This window comes from Lepidochelys kempii, chromosome 4, assembly GCF_965140265.1.
Source record: "Lepidochelys kempii isolate rLepKem1 chromosome 4, rLepKem1.hap2, whole genome shotgun sequence".
In the NCBI taxonomy this organism is placed as follows: Eukaryota; Metazoa; Chordata; order Testudines; family Cheloniidae; genus Lepidochelys; species Lepidochelys kempii.
The window spans coordinates 78579129-78602329 of NC_133259.1; the positions used below are offsets into that span (position 1 = coordinate 78579129).

General features: G+C 42.7%; 1 protein-coding gene across 7 annotated transcripts in view; it reads left to right on the forward strand.

Moving 5' to 3' along the window:
* The window catches only part of WWC2 (WW and C2 domain containing 2), a 217178-nt gene that overhangs the window by 136588 nt on the left and 57389 nt on the right, over positions 1-23201 (forward strand). For 6 of the 7 annotated variants that reach the window (XM_073341736.1, XM_073341738.1, XM_073341735.1 and 3 more), the window contains 6 exons: positions 5638-5761; positions 12972-13052; positions 13140-13226; positions 16013-16205; positions 18846-19010; positions 19839-19951. In XM_073341736.1, coding sequence (XP_073197837.1) covers positions 5638-5761; positions 12972-13052; positions 13140-13226; positions 16013-16205; positions 18846-19010; positions 19839-19951 — 763 coding nt within the window. The remainder of the gene's footprint in view (positions 1-5637; positions 5762-12971; positions 13053-13139; positions 13227-16012; positions 16206-18845; positions 19011-19838; positions 19952-23201) is intronic. The other variant, XM_073341739.1, reaches the window with a different exon arrangement.

The window sequence follows — 23201 nt, forward strand, 5'->3', positions numbered from 1 at the left end:
TAATGGACTTAGCCTCCATGAATTTATCCAGTTCTCTTTTAATCCCTGTTATAGTCCTAGCCTTCACAACCTCCTCCAGCAAGGAGTTGCACAGGTTGACTGTGCGCTGAGTGAAGAAGAACTTCCTTTGATTTGTTTTAAACCCGCTGCCCATTAATTTCATTTGGTGGCCCCTAGTTCTTATATTATGGGAACAAGTAAATAACTTTTCCTTATTCACTTTCTCCACACCACTCATGATTTTATATACCTCTATCCTATCCCCCCTTAGTCTCCTCTTTTCCAGTCTGAAAAGTCCTAGCCTCTTTAATTTCTCCTCATATGGGACCCGTTCCAAACCCCTAATCATTTTAGTTGGCCCTTTCTGTACCTTTTCTAATGCCAGTATATCTTTTTTGAGATGAGGGGACCACATTTCTAGGCAGTATTCAAGATGTGGGCGTACCATGGATTTCTATAAGGGCAATAAGATATTCTCCATCTTATTCTCTATCCCTTTTTTAATGATTCCTAACATCCCGTTTGCTTTTTTGACTGCCGCACCACACTGCGTGGACATCTTCAGAGAACTATCCACGATGACTCCAAGATATTTCTCCTGACTAGTTGTAGCTAAATTAGCCCCCATCATTGTTGTGTGTGTATAGTTGGGGTTATTTTTTCCAATGTGCATTACTTTACATTTATCCACATTACATTCCATTTGCCATTTTGTTGCCCAATCACTTAGTTTTGTGAGATCTTTTTGAAGTTCTTCACAGTCTGCTTTGGTCTTAACTATCTTGAGTAGTTTAGTATCATCTGCAAACTTTGCCACCTCACTTCTGGCTTTTCTTATGGCACTCCTGGTTGGAGGAGTAATGGATTTATCTTTTCTCATACTATGTCCATTTTTCCATTGAGGAACTGAGGCACAGAGATTAAAGAGCCTAATTCTCAAAGTGCTGAGCCCCTGCTGCCCTATTTGAAGGCTGTGAGAGAACTGAGTTCTCAGCACTTCTAAAAATTGTGACTTGCCTTAGTTCATACGACGACTGTGTGGCAGAGCTAGGAACACAACCTAGATTCTCTTGAGTCCTAGGCCTTAATCACAAGATCATCTGTTATCTTTTTGAATCACCTGTAACAATTATTCCTCAGTATCTGTGGGTACATCCACACTTGGAGCTGGAGGTGTAATTTCCAGCTTGGGGTCATAGCTGTGGTGATGCACCTGGGCAGTGGGGTAGATTAGCCGGCCTGAATGAAGTCCCACCCCAGACTCTAGTTGGACAGGTAGCCCCTTATGCCACCTAGGTCACCACAGCTACCCTGCTATTTTTAGCATGCTAGCTCAATCAAAGCTAATGCATGTGCATTTATTCTAATTGGAAATTACAGCTCCAGGTCAAAGTGTGGGCGGGCCCTGTGTGTCTTGTGTTACTTGGCTTTAGTTGTCCACAACACACTTTCCTTGGGAGAGGGTCCTCCCGTCCTTGCCTTTTAGACCAGAACAAGAGCAGTACCTTTAGATTTAGAGACTTGTGTGTCTTGCAGGCCCCATTGTGTGAGGGCACCTGCAGTCTGAGTCTCCTCTGAGCTGGAAGACAGCGTGCAATCTTTGAATGGGCAGCATTTTTCTCCTTAAAAACCAGTTTTATTAATGAAAAATATAGAAAAATAAATTATAGAAAAACAAACAAATTCCTCAGCATACCTAAGGTTTACATTGCCAAAAGTCTACCTAGGGAGGCTATGGTCAGTTGCATTCATATGCTTCCAAGAGATCAAATCCTTGTGTTGGACCGTCTTGTCTGGCACAACAGAATGTCTCGCCAGAAAGTGTATTTTATTTATTTATTTTATGTTAGGCTGCTTCTCTTTCCTTTAAATAAAAAAATCCTCCGCCTTTCCAGTGATGTCCAGGTAGGAAGAAATAAACACACACTCAATGTCCTTTGTGTACTGGGGATGTAATTTCCAGGACACACATCCTGCTTTCTGTCCAAGCAATTATAGTAGTCTGTGTGTGTGGATTTGCTCTAGTGATCAAAGGTGAAAAGTTGTTGTGTCGGAATTGCCATATTTCAGGGCTCTCACTACCCATTCAGTGTTGCAGGAGAAGATATTACCCTAATTGTTTGGCATTACCTGTTAACTCTTTCTCTTTTCCATGAATCCTCAAATACAGTTTCAGAAGTTAGTTACATAAATCCCATTTCATTACATATGTTGGGTCTATAAATGCTATTTTCATACTATTCTTCATCTCCCAGCTGCAGAGTTATTGTGAACCAAAATAATGATGTAAATTTTTCAATAATTTGTATTTTTCTAAAAGAACATGTAGCCAACATGGTGATCCAGTTGATTCTTAATTAAGCATTTCAGGGTCTACATTGTCATTTAATTGCCTGACATAGGTATTTGAGCATCTAAGTACTAATTTGATTGTCTAGGTGCATAATGTGGGGGTGCCCAATTTATATGCCCAACTGTGAAAATTGGGGCCACAGACTCAGTCATTTGTGGCTAGAATTTACCAGCAAGGAGCACCTGGAAAAAACAGCCCCAAAAAGGTAAATTTTAAAGGAAAGCTAGAATTAAAATATCTGAATATTAAATGAATATATTGCAGCGTCTTTTTTAGTGGTTTTATCATGCTAAGTGTTTCAATACTTTCCAGTTCATAGCATGGGGAGCCATCAGGGATTGCATGAGGCACTTGGGACTTCCTTTTGTCTCCTTCAGTTATGTACAGAAAGAGATATCAGAAGTTGACTAAGGACTTGTCTACCCAGAGAAATAGCTATTGCAGAATTAGTGGACTAAGCTAAGGGTGCCCACATAGGGAGCTAGTACAGTACTTGCTTTATGGCGCTTTAAACTCGCACCCTGGCTTTTTTTGCAACAGTTTTCCTGTGTAGACACGCTCTAAAGCACAAGTGTTCTGAATCTGTGAAGTGCAAAATTAGAGCTTTACTTTACCTTTACTTCTTGCTGTTCTTTTGTCTTTTCAGTGTAATGGAATTTAGTGTTTTGTCTGCTTTAGAAGCCTCACAGAATCTGATATAAGATGCTGGAGGAATGATTCAATTCAGTTCTTCAGTGGCCAGTTGAGTCACAACCAGTTTTCAAAAAATACAGCTTAGTTTCAACAACTAACTTTATGCTATTTTCGATACTCTAGCTGTTCACAATGTCCAAGTGGGCAGGGCGAATAAAGAGACAGATGTGAAAGGGAGGCATAAGGTGGCCAATGAGAAATCCAGGTCCCTGGTTTTGCTGATTTGAAGGAATATAGCTTTAAATGTTTTGAAGGGATGATACAGAGAAGAGAGGTATAGGTCAGCAAAAAAAGCCCTAAATTGTAGCTCTCGTTCTTGACAGTGCCACTGTATCTTTAATTCTAAAAGCACTTATATTTTTTAAAAAGCTATAAATAGAGTTAATCCTTATGCTGAGATTTCCTATTATTAATATATGTAGTGCCGTGTGTGTATAAATATAAAACACAAAAAAATTAAAAAGCCTACATTAAAAGTACATTAAGGTTGCAAAGTCAAGAACTCAAAAGTTAGGAAATGCAAAAAACAATTTAACCCCACCCCTTTGTAAGCCTGCATTATGATAGTCTAGTCTTTCATTACATGATACGTACAATTTTTTCCACAGGACCCCTGCCTCATTCAGTGCGCAGGATGAATGGTGCTCAGGGAGTGCATTGGGTTGTGTAATGAATGAGGCTGTTTTCTGTGGGACACTTGCAGCTGGCAGGAGCAATTGTAGGAAGCATTCTGCTTAGCCCTGGGATGGAGCATGTTAAGTAGCTGTGTGGATGGTGCATGCATAGTCTGATCAACTGCTAGGCATCTAGGGCATAGAGCTTGCTCAGTGCAGGTGGAATAGTATGAGGCCAGGTCTAAAGTAAAACTTACATTGGTATAACCCTGTTGCTCAGGGGTGTGAAAAATACACACACACACACGCGCGTGCATGCCCCCCCCAAGCAATGCACTTCTACTGACCTAACCATGGGTTTGAACAGCATTGTGTCGACAGGAGAAGGCCTCCCATCGACGTAGCTACTGTTTCTCATGGAGTTGGATTAATTATGTCAACGGGAAAACTCCCATCGGCGCTGCAGCATTTTAAGGATAGACCTGACTTGACAATTTAGCTGCCAAATTTTAAAAAGCTTTTATGGGTCATGTGCAAACTGCAGGGTTTTTTTTTAATAGGCTTATAATTTGGTCTAATTTATGTGGATTTTCACAAAGCAGCAAAAGGCACATGCCTGACACCAGGGCACTCACCCTACACCACACCAAATTCAAGTTCATGCACCAAAGCGTCAGAGTGTTAGAGCACCTCAGTGAAATGATTATAAGAGTTCTTTGAATGTGGGCAAAACCTGGTTTTCCCTAATCTCGCTCTTGGAAATGGCTGTCCTGTTTTAGCTGAAACTTTCAAAAACTAATTCAGTCTCCGGCAGACCTCTTGCATGGAAAATGTCAGCCGGGATGGTTAAAGTTTGGCAAAGTATTATAAGCAGCTAAAAACAAGGTTCGGTAATGGGAAGCAGATAAATTTAACTACAGGTGGTGCTTCCAGTGCCACCTATTACAGTACAAAACTCCCCGGCAGATAAAGTGTTTCTGTACTTGACTCTTGTAGGCACTTCTGTGTGTAGGGGAAGTACATATAGATTTACTGTTCTGTACAGATCCCTGCCGGCAGCAACCATGAAGTTCTTCCACAGTCAGTCTCTGTCATTGTCAAAGTCAATTGCAGGCTTCTGTAGTTATTCCTGGGGGTAATCAATAAATCGTGTCATCACCTTCATCCCTCGCATGAATCGAGGGGGGAGCACTTTATCATCAAGGAAAAAACATCCGTACTGCTACAAATAAAAGCAGAAATGTAGCAATCAGTCCTCTAATCAGAAGCCTTAAAATTTTAACATCTTAACAAGATGTAAAGTCATGACTCAGGAGGTGTGCATAACACATACCAATATCCTCACTCCTTTGCAAATTAAAAAACAAACAAACGCCATAGGCCTGCAACTTACTGCATGGTAAAATGATGCTTTCAATGAATGCTGTGTGTTCGTTGCAGGACACTAGCATATGAATATTACTTGGAGGTTAAAATTAAGTAGTAGCTGGTGCTAAAGGTTCTCTAGCGTAAAAAGTTTTTGATGATAGTGTTAGGCATTCCTTTGCTAAACCAAACGGGAGTTTGCATTCTTAGGAGGGAAAACCTGAAGCTTCTATATCACTTCTATATTTTTAATAAAGCGTAGTTGTCAGGACTGGTTTTGTGTGCTGCTGAAATGTTATTACAGTGAGAATTTAAAATTGGAAATGTAGGTTCAAAGCTCAAGATAAAGATGAATAAGGGTGAGAGAAGCTTGTGATAGGAAAGGGAATAATAGTCATACATTTTCAAGCTCATCAGTTGAGATATGTAAACCCCTAACTAGAATATGCGACAATAGTAATACATCCTCTATCTGTTCAGTGGCGTGGAACAGAATTACTCCATGAAATTGAGCTACAGGTCATCACTTTCAACTTGGCAGTGTTCTAAGCTGTGCAGGTACCTTGCTGATAATTGTCTAGAACTAATGTTTATTCTTCCTCCCTTGCTTAGGTGTCAACTTACCAAGAAGAGCGGTAAGTCAGCTGCTTGAGGAGAAAGCAACTTGTGTATCTGCTGCAGTGTCTGATGAGTCTGTGGCTGGAGACAGTGGTGTATATGAAGCTTCTGTAAAACAGTAGGTTTAAGAAACTATGTGACTTTTTGACTGAAATTAGTGCACTTTGGTCCCAGGAGATGATCTGTCCTGCCCACCCACCCATTTGCAGCTTAATTTATAAAGAAAAGTATATTAACAAAATATTTACTTTTTTATAAACTAGGAAACATGCACATTATAGTGGACTACCAGTGCTACTATAGTTAAGGTTTAGATTAAAATTGTTTTAGGCACCTTAATTTGGCCATGTTGCTCTAATATAATGTTTTCTATTCCCATTTCTCTTGCTAAAAGTATGTCCTAGGCAGAAATGTAATATGTAAACTATAGGTTTCTTAGAACAATAAACAAACTTTAGCACAGATAATAGAATTTTAAGAATATTACAAACAAAAACAAACTAAAGGGAGTCTCTAGGATCTTCTGTGTTCACCAACTTTTGCGTGTACCTGATATTAAGAGATCTGGGGAGAGAGGTTTGAGGACTTCAGGATGCGTGTGTTAATGAGATGCTTACCTAATATCCCTCTTTCAAATGTTCCAGCAGCAGCCACAATAACCTTCCTTGATGGGCAAATGAAGGTACATTATGGCAGGGGTTCTCAACCTTTTTCTTTGACCCCTGGTTGAGAACCACTGCATTATGGTATCGTAGAGGGAGTGGGCCTTCATTAAGTTCTGGTAAAACTTTTAGTAGGTTCAAAATTTCTCAAATTAAAAAGACAAAACAAAACCATTCAGATGAAACCTAGCATAGAAGGTCTTGTGAGATTTCTACCATTCTGAACTAAAAGCTTACCAGAACATCTCAGGAGCATCCACTCAGTCCTGTCCTAAAGCTGTGGATCTGTACTTCAGCCTGAACTCTAAGGCCTAACCTAAGCCTATTCCTCATCAGATCTTATCACTACTTCCTTGGTCCCTCTCTAATGTAAGGTTTGGGTGGAATTAGACTTACACAGGTAATTCTTAGCTTGTGCATAAAGTAGTGCTGTCGATTAATCGCAGTTAACTCACATGATTAACTCACGTGATTAACTCAAAAAATTAATTGTGATTAAAAAAATTAATTGCAATTAATCACAGTTTTAATCACACTGTTAAACAATAGAATACCAATTTACATTTATTAAATATTTTTGGATGTTCTACATTTTCAAATATATTACTTTTGATTACAAATATTTGCACTGTAAAAATGGCAAACAAAAGAAATAGTATTTTTCAATTCACCTCATACAAGTACTGTGGTGCAATCTTTGTCGTGAAAATGCAACTTACAAATGTAAATTTTTTTATTTTTTTTTAACTTAACTGCACTCCACAACAAAACAATGTAAAACATTAAAGCCTACAAGTCCACTCAATCCTACTACTTATTCAGCCAATCGCTAAGAGAAACAAGTTTGTTTACATTTATGGGAGATAATGTTACACCAATAAAATAAAAACCAGCAGGAGCTTATGAAAGGGGATAAGGCAAAATGCCACATTTATTGTGAATACAGAAAGAATCATAGTAAGCAGTTAGTTATAGCTATAACATTCCATTCAATTTATATTTATTTCACACATTCATTCATACACTCACACAGGTTCTGCAAGGTTGTTATCATAGTTACCGGCCTTAGAGTTGCTCGTGCCAAGCCACTGGCCAGGTGGCCTGGACACGAGGAGGGAGCAGGGCCTTGTCAGATGCACATCTGATGCTCCTGGAAGTTGATTTGCAGAATCAGACCCTAAAGTTCTCAGTTTTTAGAGTCCATTTTTATAGGAATTTATTCCTATGCCAGTCTATGGGAATTGCTTCATCATGCTGTTGCTAAGTCAGTCAGCAGATGGCACATTCCTGATGGCTCCGTGCTGCCAGATGTTATCTTGTTCTTTGGTTCTCCCATCCTTGAGGCTGTTGGGTGGATTCCAGTCTGCCCTCTGGGAGTCCTCTGGTTGTTTCCAATTGACACCTTCAGCCAATCAACACTGGATTCTTAGGCTGGCACCTCCCTGATCATTCATTTATTATCCACACCAAGCATCCATCCACATACATCCTCTATCTCTATTTTAATCGCAATTGTTAACAAAGCGAGATAAATACAACAAAAGGGCAGGCAGTCTGTGTGTGCTGTTTCTGTTACAAAGTATGGCTTTGAGAACAGACTCTGTCTTAGGATGCACTAATGCAATTAGCAGCTTGCAAGTTTCACACAGAGAGGGAGAGAAACAGTAAAAACAAGAGACCAAAAACCAAGAGACCTCTTAATTAGTAATACCCTGGAATTTAAACTATGGGGAATCAAACTCATTTGTGATTTTAATACAGAACTTCTTTAATATGATCCAACAATAATGCTCCCCGCTTCTTATTTACAATGTCTCCTAAAAGTGAGAACAGGTGTTTGCATGGCATTGTTGTAGCCAGTGTCACAAGATATTTATGTGCCAGATATGCTAAAGATTCATATGTCCCTTCATGCTTCAACCACCATTCCAGAGGACGTGCTTCCATTCTGATGATGCTTGTTAAAAAAAAAAATGTGTTTGAACTCCTTGGAGGAGAATTGTATGTCTCCTGCTCCATGGTTTTACCTGCACTCTGCCATATATTTTGTGTTATGGTAGTCTTGGATGACAACCCAGCATAAGTTGTTTGATTTAAGAATACTTTCACTACAGATTTGACAAAACACAAAGACGGTTCTAATATCAGATTTCTAAAGATAGCTACAGCACTCGACCCGAGGTTTAAGAATCTGAAGTGCCTTCCAATATCTGACAGGGATGAGATGTGCAGCATGCTTTCAGAAGTCTTAAAAGAGCAACACTCTGATGCAGAAACTACAGAACCCAAACCATCAAAAAAGAGGATCAACCTTCTGCTAGTGGCATCTGATTCAGATGATGAAAATGAACATGCATCCTTCCACACGCTGGCTTTGGATTGTTATTGAGCAGAACCCATCATCGGCATGGATGCATGTCTTCTGGAATGGTAGTTGAAGCAGGAAGGGACCTATGAATCTTTAGCATATCATAAATATCTTGCGAATCTGGCTACAACAGTGCCATACAAACGCCTGTACTCATTTTCAGGTGACATTGTAAACAAGAAACAGGCAGCATTATCTCCTGCAAATGTAAACAAGCTTGTTTGTCTGAGCGCTTGGCTGAACAAGAAGTAGGACTGAGTGGACTTGTAGGTTCTAAAGTTTTACATTGTTTTGTTTTTGAATGCAGTTTTTTTTTTACATAATTCTACATTTGTAAGTTCAACTTTCATGATAAAGAGATTGCACTTGAATTAGGTGAATTGAAATATACTATTTCTTTTGTTTTTTTCCGTGCAAATATTTGGAAAAAAAAAAATAAAGTGAGCACTGTACACTTTGTATTCTGTGTTGTAACTGAAATCAATATATTTGAAAATGTAGAAAACACCCAAAAATATTTGAATAAATGTATTCTATTTTTGTTTTCAGAGAATCATAGAATCATAGAATATCAGGGTTGGAAGGGACCTCAGGAGGTCATCTAGTCCAACCCCCTGCTCAAAAGTAGGACCAATCCCCAATTAAATCATCCCAGCCAGGGCTTTGTCAAGCCTGACCTTAAAAACTTCTAAGGAAGAAGATTCCACCACCTCCCTAGGCAACGCATTCCAGTGTTTCACCACCCTCCTAGTGAAAAAGTTTTTCCTAATATCCAACCTAAACCTCCCCCACTGCAACTTGAGACCATTACTCCTTGTCCTGTCCTCTTCCACCACTGAGAATAGTCTAGAACCATCCTCTCTGGAACTACCTCTCAGGTAGTTGAAAGCAGCTATCAAATCCCCTCTCATTCTTCTCTTCTGCAGACTAAACAATCCCAGTTCCCTCAGCCTCTCCTCATAAGTCATGTGTTCCAGACCCCTAATCATTTTTGTTGCCCTTCGCTGGACTCTCTCCAATTTTTCCACATCCTTCTTGTAGTGTGGGGCCCAAAACTGGACACAGTACTCCAGATGAGGCCTCACCAATGTCGAATAGAGGGGGACGATCATGTCCTTCGATCTGCTCGCTATGCCCCTACTTATACATCCCAAAATGCCATTGGCCTTTTGGCAACAAGGGCACACTGCTGGCTCATATCCAGCTTCTCGTCCACTGTCACCCCTAGGTCCTTTTCCACAGAACTGCTGCCTAACCGTTCGGTCCCTAGTCTGTAGCTGTGCATTGGGTTCTTCCGTCCTAAGTGCAGGACCCTGCACTTATCCTTATTGAACCTCATCAGATTTCTTTTGGCCCAATCCTCCAATTTGTCTAGGGCCCTCTGTATCCTATCCCTGCCCTCCAGCGTATCTACCACTCCTCCCAGTTTAGTATCATCCGCAAATTTGCTGAGAGTGCAATCCACACCATCCTCCAGATCATTTATGAAGATATTGAACAAAACCGGCCCCAGGACCGACCCCTGGGGCACTCCACTTGACACCGGCTGCCAACTAGACATGGAGCCATTGATCACTACCCGTTGAGCCCGACAATCTATCCGACAAGTCATCCGGGACTTCCCCCATTCGCCACGAGTTTTCAATGATAATGGCCAATGGCTTTGCAATCACAGCCGCCAATTCCTTTAGCACTCTCAGATGCAACTCGTCCGGCCCCAGGGACTTGTGCACGTCCAGCTTTTCTAAATAGTCCCTAACCACCTCTTTCTCCACAGAGGGCTGGCCATCTATTCCCCATGTTGTGATGCCCAGCGCAGTAGTCTGGGAGCTGACCTTGTTCGTGAAGACAGAGGCAAAAAAAGCATTGAGTACATTAGCTTTTTCCACATCCTCTGTCACTAGGTTGCCTCCCTCATTCATTAAGGGGCCCACACTTTCCTTGGCTTTCTTCTTGTTGCCAACATACCTGAAGAAACCCTTCTTGTTACTCTTGACATCTCTCGCTAGCTGCAGCTCCAGGTGCGATTTGGCCCTCCTGATTTCATTCCTACATGCCCGAGCAATATTTTTATAATCTTCCCTGGTCATATGTCCAACCTTCCACTTCTTGTAAGCTTCTTTTTTATGTTTAAGATCCGCTAGGATTTCACCGTTAAGCCAAGCTGATCGCCTGCCATATTTACTATTCTTTCTACACATCGGGATGGTTTGTCCCTGTAACCTCAACAGGGATTCCTTGAAATACTGCCAGCTCTCCTGGACTCCTTTCCCCTTCATGTTAGTCCCCCAGGGGATCCTACCCATCTGTTCCCTGAGGGAGTCGAAGTCTGCTTTCCTGAAGTCCAGGGTCCGTATCCTGCTGCTTACCTTTCTTCCCTGTGTCAGGATCCTGAACTCAACCAACTCATGGTCACTGCCTCCCAGATTCCCACCCACTTTTGCTTCCCCCACTAATTCTTCCCGGTTTGTGAGCAGCAGGTCAAGAAAAGCTCCCCCCCTAGTTGGCTCCTCTAGCACTTGCACAAGGAAATTGTCCCCTACGCTTTCTAAAAACTTCCTGGATTGTGTATGCACCGCTGTATTGCTCTCCTAGCCGATATCAGGAAAATTAAAGTCACCCATGAGAACCAGGGTGTGCGATCTAGTAGCTTCTGTGAGCTGCCGGAAGAAAGCCTCATCCACCTCATCCCCCTGGTCCGGTGGTCTATAGCAGGCTCCCACCACTATATCACTCTTGTTGCTCACACTTCTAAACTTAATCCAGAGACACTCAGGTTTTTCTGCAGTTTCGTACCGGAGCTCTGAGCAGTCATACTGCTCCCTACTCCCCCACCTTTTCTGCCCTGCCTGTCCTTCCTGAACAGTTTATAACCATCCATGACAGTACTCCAGTCATGTGAGTTATCCCACCAAGTCTCTGTTATTCCAATCACGTCATAATTCCTTGACATCACCAGGACCTCCAGTTCTCCCTGCTTGTTTCCAAGGCTTTGTGCATTCGTATATAAGCACTTGAGATAACCTGCTGATTGCCCCTCATTCTCAGTATGAGGCAGGAGCCCTCCCCTCACAGACATTCCTGCCTGTGCTTCCTCCCGGTATCCCGCTTTCCCACTTACCTCAGGGCTTTGGTCTCCTTCCCCCGATGAACCTAGTTTAAAGCCCTCCTCACTAGGTTAGCTAGCCTGCTTGCAAAGATGCTCTTCCCTCTCTTCGTAAGGTGGAGCCTGTCTCTGCCCAGCACTCCTCCTTCATGGAACACCATCCCATGGTCAAAGAATCGAAAGCCTTCTCTCCGACACCACCTGCGTAGCCATTCGTTGACTTCCACGATTCGACGGTCCCTACCCAGGCCTTTTCCTTCCACGGGGAGGATAGACGAGAACACCACTTGCGCCTCAAACTCCTTTATCCTTCTTCCCAGAGCCACGTAGTCCGTTTTACAGCACGATTAATCATGCAATTAATTGCGATTAATTTTTTTTATCGCGATTAAGTTTTTTTTATTGCTTGACAGCCCTAGATTAAAGTCATGTGCAGTGATTTGTGCTGCTGCATGTGGCGGTCATGAAGACTGTCTGTTGGATCTCAGTCCATCTTGGTCACAAGAGCACACCTCATGCTGCTTGTGACAATTGCAGCAAGCAGAATATGAATAGGTAGGATCTATGGGGATCTTTCCTGTCCCTCCAAAAAGCTAAGAATGGTGGGGTAGATGGAAGAGAGAAGAAATCCCCTTCCTATCTACTATTCACCAGGAGATGGTGGAAGGAAAGAGGAGAGAGACTTCCTTTGTTTCCAGCAACAAAAGGTGGGGAGAAAGAGTGGGTGTTTTCTCTCTTTTGCTTGCAATCAAGAAGTGATTGGGCAGCTATGAGAAGAGAGAGCTATAAACGTAGATTGGAGTCCCAATCACAAAATAATCATGGCATGATGTCTTGACACTATATTGACTGTGTGCATTGTTCTTTGCATCAGTAAGTGATGTATTTGGCCTGTGTTATCCAGAAGATTAGACTAGATAGTCACAATGGTCACTCCTGGCCTTAAAATCAATGAATCTTGTTAATGCCATGTCCTTCCTCAAACAACCAATCAATTTCCAGTGGCTGGTTTTTAAAACCTATGCTGTTGCAGTACAAACACTGAAATTTTCAGTTGTGCTACAGATAAGTGATTCAATTAAATCTGTCTGTTGGGAGGCTTATGGGGGTTTTTTTGTATTCTTCTATGATAATTGAAAGTTAACTATGATTTTCTCACCCTTGTATCCAATTATTTACTTACCTGATCTAGACCAAATGAAACCGAAGATGCTGTATATAGTGAAGATGACACAACGATTCTAGAGGCTGCCCAAGTGCAAATAGGACTTAGGTAAGTAATAAGCAAATGGGAAACATCTGTTCATATTTAGGGAATCTTGTGGCAAAACTGCCTCACATTGTCTTCTTATCTTAACAGATATGACCGAAGCAGTTCAAGTTTTGTGGTAATTGTAATGCAGCTCAGAAATCTTCATGCCTTCTCTGTCCCCTTTGGTTCCAGAGTGTAAGTAAAATAATCCTTGAGTAGTAATGCTGAAGTGTACATTGCACGATTTCTGTGATTATGCTTTACTCATTCCTTTTGGAAGGTACTGTAGCTTTAAATACTGTATAATTATAAGTTATAGTTTTTAAAAAATAGTAGGTAAAAAATCATTGTTACTATAATCTTTCCAACAATCTCTCAGAAGGTTGTGTATATATGTGGTCTTACGTGTGTATAAAATTTTAAATAATTTTAAAATAGTGTATATTAGTTTTAAACAAGGGCCTGTCATAAGTTTAAGGGGCAATTTCATAAACTCTAAGTGGCTCAGCAAAAATGCTAGACACATCACCTCTAACAAGTGATGTTTGAGGGCTTCTCAAAAATTAGACTCTGTGTTGTGCTGTATAGACAGCAGACATATCAAAACAATAAAAGTGGAAAACAGGTTGATGAAAATATTGAAAAATGGCTGATGTAGGAAGTAATGAAAGAAACAAGAGGGAGTGTTCTTAGTGAACATAAGAATGGCCATACTGGGTCAGACTAGTGGTCCATCTAACCTAGTATCCTGTCTTCTGACAGTGGCTGATGCCAGATGCTCCAGAGGGAATGAAGAAAACAGGGCAGTTATCATGTGATCCATTCCCTGTCATTCAGTCCCAGCTTCTGGCAGTCAGAGATTTAGGGACATGGGATTGCATCCCTGACCATCTTGGCTAACAGCCATTGATGGACCTTACAGTGGTTAGAGTAGGAAACTGGGATTAAAGATGTCTGAGTTCTACACCTAGATCTGTAAATTAACTTGCTGTGTGGCTTTGGGCAAACAACTGCTTAAATTTTCCAGGCTGTAAAATAGGTACAGTAATATTTGAGTATCTCAACAGGCTGTTACCGAGGCTTAATATGATTAGAGGTAGGATGGAGCCAGTCCATGGAGAGATGGTATTTTTAAGGCTATTTTGAACTTGGTTCATTGACCAATAGGAAGCCAGTGAACATGAAGGATGTGTGTGACACAATCTTGTTTTCTGGAGTTAATAGTTTTGTGTGTCTCTCACTATTATACCCCCCCTAAAATTTATAGTGCAGGAATTTAGAAAGACCGTGAAAATGGAAAGTTGAGATGAGATATGGCTAATATAAGCATGAAGAAGGCTATCAAAGTTAAAGCGTTAAAGATCAAGTGGAGTACAAATATTAGCAATGGTCTGAAAATATAGTAAGAAAAACAAGTTGATTCCCAATATTTTTGGCCTTGGGACGAAAGTAGAGGGTTGAAGTCAGAGATCTGGGGCAAAGAATTGTTTACTCCACAAAAAGGACTCAAAGGTATACTGTTAATTTCAAAAACATGAGCTGCTTTCTTCTGATATAAAGCCATAGCTGTTAGAAGTGAAAGAATTTTTAAAATCCAGTGTACTTGTCTGTATTTGTAAGCTGTTTACATTTTTCTTAGCTTGTACAATGACAATCAATGAAGTCCGTTTCACTTTTGTTCACTTAGTACTGCCATCTTTGAAACATGCAGGAGAATGAACATTTGTGGAAAAAACACCTGTTTTCATTGATCCCTTATTAAAAAAAATTGTGTTGTGCTGTTGATGGTAGGTTTTATGAAACCTTGTTTTCACAATTTGGAATTTAAGACATTCAGTTGTCAGTGTCTTTCAGAGTATTCAGCAGTGGAAAGCTTATGCTCAAATAAATTGGTTAGTCTCTAAGGTGCCACAAGTACTCCTTTTCTTTTTGCGAATACAGACTAACACGACTGCTACTCTGAAACCTGACATAGCTGTGACCTGATACAGTCAATAAAAGCAGATACTTGGGAGTCGTAGTTAGAGGACTTCAGTATAGAAGAGAAGTCCAAGGTGGTTGATAATGAGGTGAAAATGAAGCTAGCTAAAGTGAGAAGGTGCATAAAAGAGGGTTAAGGAAAGATCCTTGGAACACTTGATGCATATGTAAAGGCAGGATTCAAATATGGAAACCACACGATTGGCCAGGGTGTTCAATAGGAGTACAGAGACTCTTGAATTTAGGCTACCATATACACGTGGGAGTAGGGGTGTGATTATTAAATACTAGCATAATCTTAATCTCCTTCAAGTACTGCTTCTCATCTTTCCTAGCTGTTTTCTTTCTCTTTTACTAGTTTTCCATTTTTCCTTTTTCTCAGAAATATGAGGTACAATGCATTTCACCATGTGACTGAATTCATTTCTAAGTGTTTAACTTTTCTCTCTCAATTTTCCAACTCTCTCTGTTCCAAAAGGATCTTTCAACTTCCTAGGATTTCTTGTTTCCATTAGGATAATGTATCCCACTGTCTGTGACATGATCTTCAGCGTCTCTCACTTAATACTAAAGCAAAGGATTCATTTGGATAGAGTCAGCAATGCCTACCTCATCTGTCACTACCTTCCCAAGGCACAGAAATAACTTTTGGGGAAATGGCTGTGCAAGGGACAGGTGGGAAGTTAAACTTATCAGCCCCTTCTTTCTCCTTCCTCCCAACTGAATTGTTGCCTGTCCATTTCCCTGGCATGCACTTTTCCTTCAAACCTTGTGGTCAGTTTCCCTCCACAGTGGAAGGCTGGCTGCAGTGATTCACTTTTCCCCTCAGCAGCTGGCACATGATAAGCATAGTGCACATGCAGCTGAGCACGAGACAATTACAGGGGTAAAATGTTAAGCCATTCATTTTGGATTTAGTGAATGATCTTAAATTGTAATTGTGCTTGTACAATAGGTGCTATTTGCTACACATGTACATCATTTTATTTTGCTCCCTTCAGTTATTTTAGGGTAGCAGTACTTCCATCTTCAGTTGATATCAGCTGTCTATTCCGCACTAAAGTCCATCCTGCTATGGAAACCATTTTATTCAATGAGATATTCAGAGTAGCCATTTCCCAAGACGCTTTGCAGCAGAAGACGTTACGTGTAGATGTCTGTTCTGTCAGTAAAATTCGACGGGAAGAATGCCTGGTATGCATTTTTTTTATTAGCTTTGCTTGGCATGCATTTGTTTGTTTTATTCCCCACTGATGAATATGGGTTCTAGAATTCTGCAACGCTCGCAGAAGAATTCAGTACCACATCTGAGTTGTCTTAATAGCACTGATGATTAAATTTCTCTGCAATTCCACATGTATACAATACAGTGTTGGATGGAGACAGATTTAAAAGCTCTATCTTGCCATGATATTTCACAGTGACAGTTGATGTGTAGCACACAGATGTAGATCATGAGTAATTTCATCTAAACTTCATTGGAGTTACATCCTTGTAACACTGATGCAAGTCAGAGTAGAATTGGGTCTCCAAAGTGTAAAATACAATATGTAAAACAAAGTGATGCGAACTTGTGTTGTAACAAAACACTGCCTGGAATGCAAATCTTTTGTACAACACTGTAGATTGCATTAAGCTACATGTTTTGAGACTAGTATACTTCATTGTAATAATATGTGACATTAACAATCTAGGATACTGTAGACTGTGACATTATCCATTTATTCTGGCTTCTGACATCATTAACTGTGTCATCATCACATAACTAATAACTTGCTTCCATTTACCATTAAGCTTACCATCATGTGAAAAAGACAAAAGGAAATTTCCCTTCCAGGATACTGTCATGGGGAGAGATAATTGGTTTATTTTAAAGTCTTTCCATATTTTGTATTTGTTATCACTGTCATCACATATTGTTGCCCAGCGGCAGTGGTGATGCATATGAGGCACATTGATTAATAATCAAGGACTCTTTAAAATATAAACTGCGAACCATGAACAATGCCTATAGCTCTGAGGAGGAGTCCAAGGAGCCAGTGAACACTGCCCAGAGGAACTCTGCACAGGTATATGAGACAAATAAGGTCCACAAGTAGGCCCCACATTTGTAAAGAACCTCCCCTCGAGCTTCCTCCTCCTGGACCGATGGATGGTTATCTTGGCCAGCGGCAGGAGCTTGATGAGGTGGCCAGCAACTTTGTGGAGTTATAGTCGGGGACTGCGTACAGGCGAGTCGCATCTTAAGCGGGGGTTAGTTTCTAAAGTCAGCGTGTAAGGCGAAAATCGCATATAGTCAAAATTGCCCTTGAAAATCCCTTAAATAGCCCATAAAGTATACTGTACATGGTTTTGTGTATACTGCACAACCCTGTACAGCAGGGGTCGGCAACCTGCAGCACGCGTGCCAAAGGCGGCACACGAGCTGATTTTCGGTGGCACTCTGCTGCCAGCCGGGGTCCCAGTCGCCGGCGCCGCTCAGCCCGCTGCCAGTCTGGGGTTCCAGCCGCTGGCCCCTTTAAATGTAAAATGTATTATTGGCATGCCAAACCTTAAATTAATGAAGACTTGGCACGCCACTTCTCAAAGGTTGCCAACCCCTGCACTAGAATCCACTCAGCGCAGCAAGATGCTCACACACCGGATTGGCAGGCAGCGATCAATCCAGCGGGGATTGACTTATAGCGTCTAGCCTAGGCGCAGTAAATCGACCCCTGAGCGCTCTCCCGTCGACTCCTGTACTCCACTACCGCAAGTGGGAACTGAGACCGACTGAGGGAACAGCAGATTCCCATCTCACGTCTCCCATCTCACGCTCGCTCCAGGGCATACACTCATTGAGTGGAATGGTGGGCAGAATTGTTATTTTTCTTTTTTATTCATTTTTCTTTTTTTTGCCAGGCGCATATAGTTGAATTCGCGTAAGTTAAATGCGTGTATGATGCAACTCGCCTGTACAGGAAAAGATGTGGGGGAAAATGCACTGGAACCTCAGCAGGAGGTTTTGGAGGAGCCAGAAGAGGGGCTGCCATTTAGTGCCTTCCAGGTAGATGTGCACCAGGGTCTCCCTCGCTGCAGAAGGGACACATGTCAGGGCTGTCAGTGAACTTTGCCAACCAGGCACCCAGACTGACAGCCATGGAGAATGAAATCCTCTTTTTAGCTACAAAACAGAGAATTTAAATCTCCAGGGTATAGCCCTGGCAGCAATAGTGCAAATTTCCCCATAGTTCCCAACCAGTAAGCCTCAAACCTCACCTGAAGGCCTCCCTTCCCTGAATGAAAAGGTAGCTTAATCTCCCATACTATTCACTCTTGTTCTTCTTCGCTGATACTGCCAGGAAGGTTCCAGTTAGTATTGGTGGTTGTGGGTGATTTTTGTGATGGGCCAACTGTCTGCTGAGAAGTGGACTGAGATCAACCAGAATTGGTATTGTGGCTTTGTCTCTCCAGAACCCAAGCTGTGCACTCTGCAGTGGACTCCAACAGTTGTTCATTATTTAATGCTAGAGAATACCAGAGAAGCATTTTGGGGGTTTTCAGGGGTCTCATTTTTTTGTAACAGGTAAATGCTCAGCTTGGTATTTAATTTAAAAAAAAAAAAAAGGGGTATATGCAATATTGAGTAGCTTGTACAGATTTCCATTTGCTCTTTAAACTCTGTTACATCGCTGGAAAAAAACAATGCTTTTTGTGCTGTAAAATGCCCAGAAATGCTCGTCAAGTTTGTGGTGCCCTTTGTACAGTGAAAAATACTGTAGAATGAGAGCTCAGCTCTCATAAAGGAAAAATGACCAATTTTAACTTTTTCCTTCCATCTGTCATTCCATGTAGGCTGGAACTCAGCTCAGCCTTGCAGATTTATCATTTTCTAATGAGACCTATACTCTGTGGTATAATCTGCTGCCCTGCAAGCAAATTCCAGGCAAAAAGAACAAGGAACAAAATGAGGAATCGGTGTTTCTGCCTTACAAGCAATTGTCAGGCTCGTATGACTTGGTGAGCAGTGTGCATTGGCTACGCCAGTAAAAGCAAGAAAAAAGGCATTGACCCCTACTCCCTCACCCCACTGAGGCAGTTGCACTAATGTTACATGCACCAAACTGCAGTTCTTATTCATTGACTTTACTAGGGGCTCGGGTCCCGATCCTGCAAGCACTCATGTGCATGCTTAACTTGACTAGTCCCACATGGGTTTGTAAATATTAAGCATGTGCATAGACCCTCATTCTACAAACACTTAACTATGGGTTGTAGGATTGGGTCCTATGTTTCAATCTCTCCTTCCCCTGACCTACCTTACATTGTTTTTAAAATAAGAGTCTCCCTAGCTTCCCTGTTAGTTAATTTGGTTTCTTATTTTCATGTGTATATTTTGGAAACAGCTTTGTTTTTTGTTCTTTGCACTCACATGTTAAAATATTTTCATTGCATTTAAAAATACTTTTTATGCAAATTGTACCTTAATCATTCCAGCTAAAACAAACTTTTCTGCTTTGTGCTTCCATCACAAGAACAGCATGAGACATATGTGATTTTAAGAAATAATCTTTTCTTCCTATTTAGGTGATACTATAATCACCCCTCATTAGAGAAGAAATATACTTCATGGTATCTCCCTTTGAATGTTTTCACACAACTAATTAGTATGTAGCATGTCTGGAATTCTGATTCCTGGCATAAACTTCCATACTTTGCCTTTTTATTATCACTTAATCACATTTTCCTGGTGTAAGGGAATGCCAGGGAAACACAACTCTTGTAAGCATTGTCATTTCTTGCCTAATATACTGTGCCTAGTTTCATTCTATTTATTTACGCCATCAGGATGCTGTTTCGGCTCTGTTGGAGAGGACATCTGCTGAGTTGGAAGCGGTAGAGCAAGAGCTGGCGGAGGAGGAGGAAGAGGGGCAGGAGCACAGGTGTGCTGATGAAGACTGGTAAAGTTGTTCTTTCCATTGACCCTCACTGTAGGCTTAGGAAAAGTGCTTTACCTGCCAGGGGAAAAAAATTAGTTCTTCTGCAGGGACAATCCATTATCTTCACTTAAGTTTACCAAATATACTGAGGCTATGTCTACACTACGAAATTAGGTCGAATTTATAGAAGTCGTTTTTTTAGAAATCGGTTTTATATATTCGAGTGTGTGTGTCCCCACAGAAAATGCTCTAAGTGCATTAACTCGGCGAAGCGCTTCCACAGTACCGAGGCTAGAGTCGACTTCCGGAGCGTTGCACTGTGGGTAGCTATCCCACAGTTCCCGCAGTCTCCGCTGCCCATTGGAATTCTGGGTTGAGATCCCAATGCCTGATGGGGCTAAAACATTGTCGCGGGTGGTTCTGGGTACATATCGTCAGGCCCCCGTTCCCTCCCTCCCCCCGTGAAAGCAAGGGCAGACAATCATTTCGCGCCTTTTTTCCTGAGTTACCTGTGCAGACGCCATACCACGGCAAGCATGGAGCCCGCTCAGGTAACCGTCACCCTATGTCTCCTGGGTGCTGGCAGACGCGGTACGGCTTTGCTGCACAGCAGCAGCAACCCATTGCCTTCTGGCAGCAGACGGTGCAATACGACTGGTAGTCGTCCTCGTCGTGTCCGAGGTGCTCCTGGCCACGTCGGCTGGGAGCGCCTGGGCAGACATGGGCGCAGGGACTAAATTTGGAGTGACTTGACCAGGTCATTCTCTTTAGTCCTGCAGTCCTATTGAACCGTCTTATGGTGAGCGGGCAGGCAATACGGACTGCTAGCAGTCATACTGTACCATCTTCTGCCAGGCAGGCAAGAGATGAGGATTGCTAGCAGTCGTATTGTACCATCTTATGCCAGGCAGGCAAGAGATGAAGATGGCTAGCAGTCGTACTGTACCATCTTCTGCCGAGCAGCCATGAGATGTGGATGGCATGCAGTCCTTCTGCACCGTCTGCTGCCAGCCAAAGATGTAAAAGATAGATGGAGTGGGTCAGAACAAGAAATAGACCAGATTTGTTTTGTACTCATTTGCCTCCTCCCCTGTCTAGATCACACTGCAGTCACTCACAGAGAAGGTGCAGCGAGGTAAATCTAGCCATGTATCAATCAGAGGCCAGGCTAACCTCCTTGTTCCAATAACAACGATAACTTAGGTGCACCATTTCTCATTGGAACCCTCCGTGCACTCCTGCCTGAGATACTCCTTGATGTACAGGCACACCCTTTGTTGATTTTAGCTCCCTGAAGCCAACCCTGTAAGCCATGTCGTCAGTCGCCCCTCCCTCCGTCAGAGCAACGGCAGACAATCGTTCCGCGCCTTTTTTCTGTGCGGACGCCATACCAAGGCAAGCATGGAGGCCGCTCAGCTCACTTTGGCAATTAGGAGCACATTAACCACCACACGCATTATCTAGCAGTATATGCAGCACCAGAACATGGCAACGCGATACCGGGCGAGGAGGTGACGTCAGCGCGGTCCCGTGAGTGATCAGGACATGGACACAGATTTCTCTGAAAGCATGGGCCCTGACAATGCATGCATCATGGTGCTAATGGGGCAGGTTCATGCTGTGGAACGCCGATTCTGGGCTCGGGAAACAAGCACAGACTGGTGGGACCGCATAGTGTTGCAGGTCTGGGACGATTCCCAGTGGCTGCGAAACTTTCATATGCGTAGGGGCACTTTCATAGAACTTTGTGACTTGCTTTCCCCTGCCCTGAAGCGCATGAATACCAAGATGAGAGCAGCCCTCACAGTTGAGAAGCGAGTGGCGATAGCCCTGTGGAAGCTTGCAACGCCAGACAGCTACCGGTCAGTTGGGAATCAATTTGGAGTGGGCAAATCTACTGTGGGGGCTGCTGTGATGCAAGTAGCTCACGCAATCAAAGATCTGCTGATATCAAGGGTAGTGACCCTGGGAAATGTGCAGGTCATAGTGGATGGCTTTGCTGCAATGGGATTCCCTAACTGTGGTGGGGCTATAGACGGAACCCATATCCCTATCTTGGCACCGGAGCACCAAGCCGCCGAGTACATAAACTGCAAGGGGTACTTTTCGATAGTGCTGCAAGCACTGGTGGATCACAAGGGACATTTCACCAACATCAACGTGGGATGGCCGGGAAAGGTACATGACGCTCGCATCTTCAGGAACTCTGGTCTGTTTCAAAAGCTGCAGGAAGGGACTTTATTCCCAGACCAGAAAATAACTGTTGGGGATGTTGAAATGCCTATAGGTATCCTTGGGGACCCAGCCTACCCCTTAATGCCATGGCTCATGAAGCCGTACACAGGCAGCCTGGACAGTAGTCAGGAGCTGTTCAACTACAGGCTGAGCAAGTGCAGAATGGTGGTAGAATGTGCATTTGGACGTTTAAAGGCGCGCTGGCGCAGTTTACTGACTCGCTTAGACCTCAGCGAAACCAATATTCCCACTGTTATTACTGCTTGCTGTGTGCTCCACAATATCTGAGAGAGTAAGGGGGAGACGTTTATGGCGGGGTGGGAGTTTGAGGCAAATCGCCTAGCTGCTGGTTACGCGCAGCCAGACACCAGGGCGGTTAGAAGAGCACAGGAGGGCGCGGTACGCATCAGAGAAGCTTTGAAAACCAGTTTCATGACTGGCCAGGCTACGGTGTGAAAGTTCTGTTTGTTTCTCCTTGATGAAACCCCCCGCCCCTTGGTTCACTCTACTTCCCTGTAAGCTAACCACCCTCCCCTCCTCCCTTTAATCATTGCTTGCAGAGGCAATAAAGTCATTGCTGCTTCACAGTCATGCATTCGTTATTCATTCGTCACACAAATAGGGAGATGACTACCAAGGTAGCCCAGGAGGGGTGGTGGAGGAGGGAAGGAAAATGCCACACAGCACTTTAAGCACAGCACTTTAAAAGTTTACAACTTTAAAATTTATTGAATGACAGCCTTCTTTTTTTTGGGCAATCCTCTGTGGTGGAGTGGCTGGTTGGCCGGAGGCCCCCCCACCACGTTCTTGGGCGTCTGGGTGTGGAGGCTATGGAACTTGGGGAGGAGGGCGGTTGGTTACAGAGGGGCAGCAGTGGCAGTCTGTGCTCCAGCTGCCTTTGCTGCAGCTCAACCATACACTGGAGCATACTGGTTTGGTCCTGCAGCAGCCTCAGCATTGAATCCTGCCTCCTCTCATCACGCTGCCGCCACATTTGAGCTTCAGCCCTGTCTTCAGCCCGCCACTTACTCTCTTC